A 12,667-nucleotide genomic window follows, 5' to 3' on the forward strand; every position below is an offset into this window, starting at 1 on the left:
TAAATTCTATAGATAAAAATTCCATACAACAGTCAACAATGAACAAGACAAACCGTTTTATCGGAAAATAAATCATACTTAATAATTAATTAGTTAACCCTTTGAAGCATAGTGGTTATGCCATGAAATAATTATAAATAATAATAATTATATATACATACATACATTTATACTGTTTAATGATATAACGATTTAAATTTTTTTATAAACTCATTCAATTCAGCGATCATTTGTAATAATAATTGATGAGAACAGAGGAGTTGGGCGATTGTGTTTCGATTGATATTTTGTTCGTACGCGTTATAGTATTAAGATTTAAGACCACTGTTTGATTAACAATCTATTACTTGGTCTTTTTGCATTTTGAAAACAACTACAAATATTAAAATGTCGAAAATAATAAATATCGTAAGTATAAAGTATAAATACATGATAATTATTAAACAATGAATGTAATCAATAATAATCATAAGTCATAACAGCGTACAGCGACAAACAACGGCGCAGCGGCACGGCAAAATATATTATCGTGAACCCAGTTTCAATAGCCTCTATAATACGTGGCTTTTTCTTCCCGACCACCTCCGTTCATCCAGCCATAGCATTACATGTTGCAATTGAAACTGTCGGGCGGCAGTTTCACCGAAACGGAGACCGTCGTCGAAATTACTAAAATAATATTTCCATCGAAATAACTATTTATAGGTTTTAAATTGTGTGGCCTTCAATAATAATAAACAAAAAAAAACGATTTAATATATTTTCAATTCAAATAAAAATATTTCTTTACATTTTTATTTTTAATTTATTATTATTTACAAATGGGTGTTTTTTTTTTTTTTAAGGGGAAACGCAACCTCGAAGTCTCTCCTGACGAGCCACCCCTGGTGGGTAGTCCATGAAGTTGAATCGAAAAATGTTGTTTTTGCATTCCGTTCTTATTAAAATTGTATAATAAATATTAATTCTATCGAAAAATATTGTATTAATAATACATTGAAAATTACAAAAGAAATTAGACAAAATACTCATAACGGTTTTAAAATATTTATTTTACATTGTATCAGTAAAAGTTAAAAGTTTTTTATTTGCCTCCGTGCATAATAAATTAACTGCTCATCAAAATTTTCTGGTAAGTCTTCCGCATTACCACCACATTTTTTAATTAAATGTATTTATTAATTTGCAGACTACAGGAATCATCCACGTAAACCAAATTTTAAAACAATATTAAATAAATGTACTCTATTTAGTATTGGGAGCATAATGAGAACAATTAAATTTCAAAGGTTATTAATACAATGCTACAACGGGATGTTTTTAAATACCTATTATGCTTATACTATGTATCATACCTAATTAAATCAATAAACTTTAAATGAATAATTAATATACAAGTTTGAATAAAAAATATTTTATTCAATAATCCTTTAATTATTGAAAATATTTACATAGAAAAAGCTTAAATAATTAATTAGTTATAATTTGAGTCTAAATGGCTTACTGCTTCATTAAAACATATAATAACCGAGTCTGTCAGTTTTCTATACAAAACACTAAAAATTAATATTATGATTAAATATGTCTATAAATAATAAACAAAATTAAATGGAACCATTTATATTTTATATCAAAAAATTGATATTTTATAACAAAATGAAAAATAATATGACTCCACTCAACATTTGAAATGTATCAAATTCAAATACAAGACTTGGTTTATACTTAGTATACTTTTTAATCACTTTTTTTTTTTCAAAAACCGTTGTACAAGCTAATATTTTTAATTTTTTTTATCTCTTATGAATACTATAAAATATAATAAATAATATTAATCATGTTCAAATACTTTGTTGATTATAATTTAAAATGAATATATGATAAAAAAAAAAACAAATATTTAAACCAGTTACTTAATCTACCCAAGTCATATGATATACCAAAAATCTCATAAGGAATAAATCTGTATATAATCATAATTATTGTAGATATATAATTGTATAAAAAATATAACTGAAAGATACTATTAAAATTGATTCTATAATCAATGCTATTAGTTTGCACACCTGATGCTTATAAATGGACGTCATATTGGGAGCTATACCCTCTAACACAGTGGTTTTCAAATATTTTTTCAATAGCTGCACATTATTATAAGTCATGGCACACTTTGGATAAATATTATTAACTTTCCAAATATAAGTGGTTGAAAAGTTCAAGTTGTCGCAGCACACCTTTCAAATTTTACACTACACCCATTGGGAAACACTACTCTAACCTATGTTAAAAACCACAATTTCCACATTTAATCTTCAAATAAAAAACAAAAAAAAAAACATAAATAATATTATTATATGCTTTTATTAAGTTTTCAGATCTAAACTAAATATTAAAAGATTAACAGTTCAAATGATACAATTGCAAATAGGTTTTATTTTTTTATAATATAATATAATTTATCATAACAGTAATTCATTATCATTTTTGTAAAATAAGAACCAAAACTTGAATTTTAAACTATTTGGATACTAAGCTAAATACATCACATGTCATACTATTATACATACATACCTACACTATTAAAATAAAAAGTACTTTGTACTCCAGACTATTCTTTAGACAGATAGCAAATAATAATTAACATTTTCTAAGCATATCATTACTTATTTTCACATTTTAAAATTATGTTGAATCAAGTTATAAATCACAATTCACAGTTATATAATAAAATAATTTAATAACTAAATAATAAATATGCATTAAGAAATTAATAATCATAGTATCAATATATTAAAACTAAAAAGTAATAATGTTTTTGTAGACAAGTAATAGATTTTTTGTTTTAGTATAAAAATTTATATTAAAAATAATAATCATTGTATATGTTTTTAATACAACTAGAGAAAAATAAAAACTCTTCTTTTTATTTTTGTATATTATTGTTATTATTATTAAAAGGCGTTCACTAAATACAATCATGTAATGCAAGCAGGTATTTACATACACATGATATATATTGTTATATACTAAATTATATTTGGCCTATAAATCAATAATAAATCTTAAGTTTAGATAAATTTAACAGTTTGGAATATATACAGGAATAAAATGGTAATCAATAGATTTAACTAAATGAAACAATTACTTTTTCAAGCCTTTTGCCAAAGCAAACCCAATACCAACAACAGCACTAAGACCTAATGCTAAAGCTCCAGCCACTGCCATTCCTTTGTGTGCATCTGAAAAAGTTTAAAAAATAATGATTTACAACACATATATTATAGAACATTTTTCTTTTTTTGCAAAAATTGAAAATTTTTGAATAAAACAATAAAAATTTATAGAATATACAGATTAGACATTAATGATCATGATCAAAATATATTAAATTTTTTTCAAAACATACCAGATTCCATTTTTTTTTTTATGGTTTCCAATAAATTTTGTGCTTGCATATTTTCAGGTTGCATGTGTAAAAATGCTTTAATAAATTGTAAAGCTGTACTATATTCCTAAAAAAATATGTATTAATTATTAAACTATTTGAAATAATAATGAAATTACATAAAAACATACTAATCAATAAATTATAATTTTCAGGAACATTGTAAATAAGTTTTTCTAATTTTTTTTTTTTTTATATTATTATTATTATCATTAATATTTACAATCTGTATTTAATGTGATATAATAAGTAAATTTATTGTCTTATTTAATAGATATGGTCACATGATAGAAGAAACTACCCATTAACACTACTTCAATATTGTCCATATAATTTATATTTATTTATTAAGTTCATAAAACATTAAGTACCACATTTAGTACTTACTTTAATTCTTGAATTTCCTAATGCTAAGTAATAAAGGTAATTTCTTTTAGCTTCATCATCATTAGCTTCATGTTTAATCAACTGTTCCAATAATATAAGCCCTTTTCTGATATCAGCTGGATAATTGCTTCTCACTAAGCACCAAGCATAATGAAACTTTGTTTCTTGTGAAACAGTTCCTGTAGTGAGTTGATCATGATATTGTTTTTCAAATTTCTGAAAATCATAAATATTTAAAATTTCAATAAAAATGTTACACAATATTTCTTATGTCTATTATGTCTAACAGACTACAATTATTTTTAATAAAAATACCTAATAAAATATTATCTGTCGACAAATATTACACATAAAGTATGATGACCTTGTACTTACATAAAATGAAAAAAGAAAATTTTAGTTGCAAAATATGTTAAAACCATAATAAATGTTATGAATTATATTGTAATATTAGGATACAAATTAATTTTAATAATACAAGGAAAAACTGTACAATACCCAAAAGCAACAGTAAACTGTACAATTAAAATTTTTAATGATAAATACAAGCGTTCAAAATAAATATTGATGCTAAGATAATCAAAAAATGTTGGTGTTATTTGTCACATTGTAAAGCGATGAGGAAAACAAGCGAATGAACAATAACGACTTACCCTTAAATCTTCCTTGGAGACCACATCGCTTAAAACGTCTTCAACGTCCATTTTTCTGAAAGTTTTCAAAAATTTAAACTTCAAGCTTCTATAATAAATTTAAAATTGTTAAAAATTTCCTACTTTCACGCGAACGAAATGATGATGGAAGACAATGGAATAATTATGATGAACAGAGATAACTGGCGAACTAATAGACCTTTGACGATGCGTTAATTCGATTCTGACAAAATATCAATTATTAGTAGGGTACACGTATGACGTGTTATCTGACTCAATGTTTGTAATATTGTGTTATATTATAATACTATAGTTCGATAAGGTATATTTACGTATATAATAACCAATGATAAATATTATAATTAAATATTTAAATATTACGGTTATTATTAGTTGGTACGTTTTAGTGATAAATCAGAATTCGAAGGAGATCAAACATTTAAAACCATCGAATTATTATAAATAAACAATATTATAAAAACTTTAAAACAATATACCAATTATTTTGCGTTGACTTACGAATTCGGAGTTAAGAATGCAGTCCGCAAAGTGATACAAACACACTGTAGAAAACAACTACTAATAACCAATACTACACTATTTTGTGTTCAAAGTACACATATACTACCACCACATAATTGTTCTGCAGCTGATTACGTTGTTATCAACACTGTTATTGTAAACATATTATTACGCATAGACCTGATAATAACCTTTATTATCAGATCTACCTATGATACAAGTGATACTACGAAACATCGTGATAAATGTAGACATAGTGCATGTATCATAATTCATAGACAATGCACGTAATATTTTCTAATGAATGACTACCTCTTATTAACCTAACCTATCGGCCATCAAGGTGTATTTATCTAACTTGCTTAAAACACATTGGTAATATAAATAATTTATAAACCTATGCCATTTATATAAATTATAATTACGTTGTAACAACTACAGGGAACAGACATAAGTAGATGAGAATATAATAGTTAATGAGTGTGGAATAGATATATTGTTATTACAAAAATTAATAATGACAAGTGACGGCAGGGGGAGGGGTTACTGCTGTACGTTTAGTGTCGACTGTCGAATAAAAATCGTTATTGAGTAGGTAAATCATTTAAATAGATTTTGTTTAATTTAAATTCCCATTGCCCACTGGCCATTGTGTACGATAAACAAACGATTTCGTAATCGCGGTCACAAAACAATAATTGTTTTACCTAATAATAATATTGGATTTGCATAAAAGTTACCATCTTCAAAATGAAAATTTAAGCGTTTTATCGACTAACTACTTATCATTAGGGCCCGGATTCCAATGCAAAATGCATCATTTTTTTATTAATCCTAGACAATGCTTTCCAAGTTTATAATTTGATTCATGTAACAGAGACTTCAAAGGTGAAATTTTTATTTTGCATTTTTTTGCTTTTTTTTGCATATTTCAATATTTTTTCATTTTTAGCATTTTTGGGTCATTTTGTTGGTTTTTAATGCATATGTGTTCAATATACTATACAAATTTAGCCAATTCAAAATATTATCTAAAAAAAAATTATTCGATTCAGTTTTTATCTTATTGTTCAATGCAATTCTCAAAATTTAGTAAGTACAATAGGCTATTACTTAGAATTTAATTTTTAATATAATATACGTATTTTGGTATGTTTAGAATGAATAATATTTCTCCAGAACGACCAAAATACATACGAGTCAACTTCAATCAAATGTTCAGTTTTTTTTTTAATAAAATAATAAAAAATAATTAAATCTTATTTATTTATTACAAATTGTATAAAAAATATATGTCATTTTTAAAGTCATATTTTCATTTTTTAAGGTCATTTTTGTAGAAAAATGCATTTTTTTAAGGGCATTTTTGGCTATTTTTTAGAGCATATTTGTATGGTTTTAAGTGCATTTAAATCCGTGCCCTACTTATCATGAACACAAACACAAATAAAACACACATCATTGTAAAATCAATCATTCATGGCTCCACTCATCTAAAATACAACATTGTGAACACTAATGATTATTTTCAAATTATAGCAATTTATAATTAAATATTTAATCTATCAATATAAAATCAAATGTATGTCTGTCCTATGCATAATACCTACGATATTCATCCGATCGCTATGAAACCTTAGGAAGTTGCCAAGACCTAGTACATTATCGCGTAGGTTTTATATTTCTAGCATATTACATCCTATCCTACATACATGTTAATTAATACATTTTTAAATAGAGTTTAAGCCATCAGGTTATCAGGTTTTAAAATTAATTAAATAGCAAAATTCGAAAAAAACTGAAAGTGTCTTCTTTTGATAGGATTTTTGTAAGAATTTGCGACCGCGTATGTGGCATGTAGGTATTTGCTGAAATTTGGGCAAAAACACGTTGGTTGGGTCAGCTAAAACCTTTATTATGACTTTTAGTTGAGTCGAGCAAAAAGAAAAAAATAGTCAGAAAGAAGAATGCTAAGGGAAAACAAAATAAAAACGTAGATAGGCCATTCGACACAGTGCCGACCATATCCAAAATGTAAGTTAATGATAAAATAAGTTTTAAAAAATTCTATACAAGAGATGTCATTATTTTTCGACAACGAAAAGCATGAGGACAGATAATATTAAATATACCAATTATTAGCTCAGAAAAAATGAAATATAGTAAAAAAGACAATTATTAGTAAATTAGTTAGAATTGTAAGTGGGTAATTTATAATTTAACATTAATTCACCTATATAATTGACGGCTAACCGACCGTGATTTATCGTAAATTTATATTTATATACATAGGTACTATAGTCAATAAGCCTAATGTCCTAAATCCTAACCTTTACATCAAATTAAGTAAACAAAACTGTAATTTTTATCTATCTTGGTAGTCGACGGTTACCTATATACTTAAGTGTTAAGTATGTATATACACAGATTACAGGCCCGTACGCTGTGTACTCTTATGGGGAAGTTAAAAAATATTGAAGGGCGTCTAAATGTATATTATTTTATTTTTTATTCCTATAGGTGAAGGTCAGAAGGCCCATTATATAAATAATTATATTACAGGTTAAAAAATCTTAATTTTGTTAGCTTCTCCATACAATCAAAAATATAATACCTACCTACGTTTTTAAATACCTAATAGCTAATAATAAAATTATAGATTGAGAAAATTCTTATCAGTTACCTAATAATGATGTATTTGTATTAACTTGATTTAAAATATCTTGTTCGCGTTGTATTAAAAATAAATACTTCTTTTTCCTGTGAAGTTGAGAACCTTAATATTGTCTTTAAAAGTTTGAGTTTCAATACGTTACCTACTTGATTGAAACGTGAGTAGAAGAGTAGACATTAAGTAGCCAGTAGGTAAACATATATAATATCTATGTATTTATAATTCTTTGTCATTTATAGAATATACATTAAACTCTGTTTATATTATGAACAATGAATTGAAGGAAAATTTCATATATCCATTTTATGTCTCATGATATAAGGCTCTCATCAGTCATCACTCATCAATCATCTTACTTCTTAGTTAGATATATTTTTTTAAGTTTATATAGAAATCGACATCTTCAATATTAACTTCATCTAAATTATCGTATCTATGCATTATACAAATCTATTTAAATCTGACTGTTGTCTGTTGTAGGTGCATAAAGGATAATGCGTATCAATGATCATCGTCGCACTGAACTACGATTGAAATAAAATGTGTAAGTGTAAGTATATCGTGCACATCACCGAGTGCCGGGTATTTTAATAAATACCGTTTTAAGTATTCTGTTATTCTATATTTCTACAATTCTATATGTACTCAACTCTTTGGACTGTTTAATATTTAATAACTAAAATATTAATAAAATACATGTTGAAATCAGAAATTATAAAGGTTTATGAACTACTCATATAGTTTTAATTATTGCAAAATGAATAATAATATGCTAAAATAAGTATTATAACCTCTGACTTCTATACTATAATAACATTAATAACCATTATATAATATTATTAGTATCTATAACGTATAAGCTATAGATTAGAAATATAATATTACAATGTTATGAATTATTTTAACCTAAAGAGATTACAAAACATGTGTCTATAGGTAAAAGCCAAGAAGTAAGCGAAGCGAATGGATAAAATTATAAAAGTATAAAATATGTAAAATAACTAAAAAATATTAATAAATACAAATGTATGAATATCTGCAAATAAAAATAATTGTAACAAAAACACAGCGTGCCGTTATTAGATGTGCCACAAAAACTTTTAGCCGCTGCATTTAACTTTAAATATATATTTGAACTTTGAACTGATAACTAGATATCATTTATTACATATTTGTTTATTTTTATGAAGAATTTTAGTATGTAGTATTTAGTACCAAAATAAACATTTTTTGACTGCCGGTCAGTAAATTACAAATTCAACTAAGTAATTTGTAAAATAATATTATTGTATTAAATTACTAAAACATAGTAAATTACTTAAATTATGAATCATGTAAATTTTGTGTGTATGTGGAAACGATAAATAGTCAATAAAATGCTTTGTTTTAAACTTTGAAGGTAGTTTTAGATAAAAAAATGTATTACAGAGTGGTAAAAATTAAAAATTCTCAGTACTTTTTTTACAATTGAAAAAACAAAAATGAGGAAAACCGTTAATTTTTATACAAGCGAAAACAAATAAGTATAAGTACTTGACATTTTCAGCAAATGCTTAAAATATTTTCTATTTATACATTTTTTTTTAAATATTTCGACTATTTTTGAGCTATTTATAAACATAGGACTTTTTAATTTATTATAAAAATCGATAAGAAATTATTAATTGAGTAAAAATGTTTGAAAATTTAATACAAAAGTTTTAAAAATCGTTACTTTATCAATTAAAAAATATTAAAAAACTTTAGTAACAATATTTTGTTTTACACGTTTTAAGTTAGAATTTTAACAATACTTATCATTGATGAGTTATCAATATTTCAAAAATATACAAATTATCAGACGTAGAATTCATAAAAAATATGTTTTTACATCTAAAATTTGCAAATTTAATGCAAGATTCTTCATAGATAAGCAGTTCACACTGAAATCATAAAATCTAAAAAATATGCATTATGCAAAGATATTTTTTTTAGATATTTTACGTTAAAATTTGTACAAAATTACTTATTTAAAGTTTAAACAATAAAAAACAATCTTGATTACCTATTTAATATTTTGTCTTTATTAAAAACTATTTTAAATTGTATTAAATAGGTAATAACTAATAAAAATATAGACGGTATAATCATAATCATATTCCAACCTATTACGTTATTTTGATACAATATAAATTATTATTATATTAAAAATTGAAAATAAATTAATAGCCTTATTTATGATTTTTAGTTTGTGATGTTTGTACTTTATGAAATGTAGGTAAAATATTTTTTTAAGTTATTTTATTCATGGATAATACAATTATATGTATATATTATCTATAATCTATATGTTTGTATTCCATATTGGTCAATGGTCGTATTTCGTGAAGTATACCATAATTTTGCTACCATTTATTTACTAATTGTTATCACCACAGTTTATCTATATGAATGTTTAAAATTTTAAAAAAGCTTAAAAATCTTAAAAAAACAGTCAATTATTCTGTAATAATAACTAATAACTAATAAATAATTACATTCTTCTGTGATATTGGTCCGGTTTGGCAGTTCCAGTATTTCTTTATTTCCGTAAGAACCATGCGACTATAGACTTCCTCTGAAAGTAGTTTTTGTTAGTGTTTGAAATACAATTCCAAACTTTTTAACAAATAATCTTTTCATTTTCGACATATTATCAAAATTTTATTGAAAATTGAAATGAGTGGAACAACTAATATTCCAAAAAACACCGAAAGCAATGTCCAAGCCGTCGAAAACATAAACAAACAAAAACAGCGATCAACAGAAAAAGAAAAACTTGTACAAGAACTAACAGATATGGGCTTTTCCAGATCACTAGTAACGGAGGTAATATATTTTAATATTTGGCACTCAGACTTAAATTTAAATTTTAAAATACCTATGTTTAAGATTGTAGATAATGCTGGTGATGTACCTAAAGCTTTGATTGTTGAACAACTGTTAACAACAAACCCAGGGCCTAGTGAAAATATACCTGTGGTAGAAGATGATGGGGATCAGTTATGGGAAGATGTTACTGTTGCAAATAAAATGGTAATCGTTATAAATACTGGCTTGAAAATGAGTGTTGGAAAAATTGCTTCACAGGTAGAAATAATTTATTTTAATAACATAACATGTTTATAGCTTAAATTTTTAAAGTTGTGATGTTTTAATTTTCTGTATTGTAGGCTGCTCATGCTGCATTGGGCTTATATGAAGTGATTAAAGAACGTGCAGATCTAAGCCCTGATTTAATTAGTTGGAATGAGCAAGGGTAAGCTTGAAATTCTATATTTATATTATATAGAACAGTGATTCTAACCTTTTGTAGAGTATGGTCCCTCGATGAAAGATTTTTTGAAATTACAGACCCCCTTACCTTACCTAATTTTTTACAAATAAATTTTTAACAAAATATCTCATGTTATGTATCTAGGCTAGAACCACTAATAAAACCTTTGTAAACTATAGTTTAAGAATTACTAATGTAGGATAAAGAGATGATTTACAAATTATCTTTTTGATATACCTTAAATTTCCTCTTCAGAAATATTTCAAATTTGATAATATATTAAAATATATTGTCTGCATTAATTTTCCCCAAGTGAAAGCTTTTTCAATCACATTTGAAATAAAAATGTAAAGTTATTAGTTATAATAATTAGTAAATATAAAAAAAAAAAGTAAATATCATTTCCTTCAAAAATAATTGAATACTTTTAAAATTTATCTAAATCATATTTTATGAAAATCTATTAAAATGGTTAGAATTAAAAATATCTTGTTCTAAATGTCAGTAAAAAAACATTTGCCATTTTTATAATATTTAAAAAGTAGAAAAATACAGTCAAACAATTTCTGATATTGAAATTTAGGTATGAATAATAACCTAAAATACTTCAAATATTTTTCTTCTTCTTTTTTTTTTTAATAAACACTATTTGTGTTACAGGCTGTGTATAATAACCAATTATATAATTTGTTATAAAAATCTAATGTTTTTGGGTGGTTCACACGTGTTGCTGTAAACCATTGCTTAAACTACCACTGTTATAGTTAGATTTTTTAGTGTTGAACTGAGTGGTCTTATAATTTATAAAAAATAATATAAACATAGAATAATCAATTAAAATATTAAGAAACAAAACTGTTTGACCAATTAAACCATTATCAACACAATAACTACCGCATGATCACCGGTAGTCATACGATGTATAATTCTTTGTCACATCACATATATTTTTCTTTATTATTTCTTATTTATTTTACTATTTAAAAAAATTTATACATTTATACAAAAATAAAGTTTATTACATCAAATGAATCGTAATTATTCTCGATATGCTGTTGTGCTTTTTCTAAAGGATTATTTTAAGACCATAGAAAAGTTTATAATTATAAGCCACATTTATTTAAGGTTGCTGTCTGTCACATAGCAGTTAATGTGTTAACTATTATTATGATATATTATATTGTTATGATTACTAAGATTAACTATGTTTTCAGAAGTCGAAAAATTGTTGTTGAAGCAAACAACACTAATCAACTCATTAAAGTGTGTTCAGAGGGTAAAATACACAAGATTCCATTTTTCTGTGTCCACGATGCAGGTCTAACTGAAGTGGAACCCAATTCATTCACTGCATTGGCTTTATTTGGATCTGATCAAGAACTGAAGCCAGTTACTGGAAAACTTAGACTACTAAAATGAATAACATTTATTTGTTTTGGAGAATATTTAAATCGTTTATTGGTTATTTATTTATATTTGATGACTTACAACTAACATTTTTAGTTATACAACTATGAATGTGCTACATAAAACACAATATCTGTTAAAAGTGAATAAAATTGAAAATATTTGCTGATATATAATAGTTGATTTAAAAAATACAATATTATTAATTATTAATATTTAAAAATCAAAATAATTTACCTATAATCATTTAATCTAGGTAATTTAGAAACTCTAAAGTTTCCCTC

General features: G+C 24.8%; 2 protein-coding genes across 4 annotated transcripts; one reads left to right on the plus strand and one right to left on the minus strand.

The window, feature by feature from the left end:
• Positions 1 to 2,924: 2,924 nt before the first annotated feature.
• On the minus strand, positions 2,925 to 5,088 carry LOC112602351 (mitochondrial fission 1 protein). Of its 3 annotated transcripts, none has more exons than XM_025350382.1 (5): positions 5,005 to 5,088; positions 4,486 to 4,708; positions 3,833 to 4,048; positions 3,407 to 3,512; positions 2,925 to 3,239 (listed from the first exon to the last, which is right to left on the minus strand). In XM_025350382.1, the coding sequence occupies exons 2-5, from the start codon at positions 4,534 to 4,536 to the stop codon at positions 3,142 to 3,144; spliced, it is 471 nt and encodes a 156-aa protein (XP_025206167.1). In that variant the 5' UTR covers positions 4,537 to 4,708; positions 5,005 to 5,088; the 3' UTR covers positions 2,925 to 3,141. The 3 variants fall into 3 exon arrangements, with proteins under 3 accessions (XP_025206167.1, XP_025206169.1, XP_025206168.1); XM_025350384.1 differs by having other exon boundaries at positions 4,486 to 4,540; positions 5,005 to 5,032; XM_025350383.1 differs by lacking the exon at positions 5,005 to 5,088 and having other exon boundaries at positions 4,486 to 4,540; positions 4,609 to 4,823.
• A 5,035-nt stretch (positions 5,089 to 10,123) lies between these two features.
• LOC112602353 (probable peptidyl-tRNA hydrolase 2) lies at positions 10,124 to 12,465 on the plus strand. Its single transcript, XM_025350386.1, has 4 exons — positions 10,124 to 10,528; positions 10,592 to 10,789; positions 10,873 to 10,958; positions 12,191 to 12,465. The coding sequence occupies exons 1-4, from the start codon at positions 10,379 to 10,381 to the stop codon at positions 12,393 to 12,395; spliced, it is 639 nt and encodes a 212-aa protein (XP_025206171.1). The 5' UTR covers positions 10,124 to 10,378; the 3' UTR covers positions 12,396 to 12,465.
• Positions 12,466 to 12,667: the final 202 nt, after the last annotated feature.

This window comes from Melanaphis sacchari, unplaced genomic scaffold (assembly GCF_002803265.2).
Source record: "Melanaphis sacchari strain LSU unplaced genomic scaffold, SCAv2.0 Contig86_pilon_pilon, whole genome shotgun sequence".
NCBI classification, from domain to species: domain Eukaryota; kingdom Metazoa; phylum Arthropoda; class Insecta; order Hemiptera; family Aphididae; genus Melanaphis; species Melanaphis sacchari.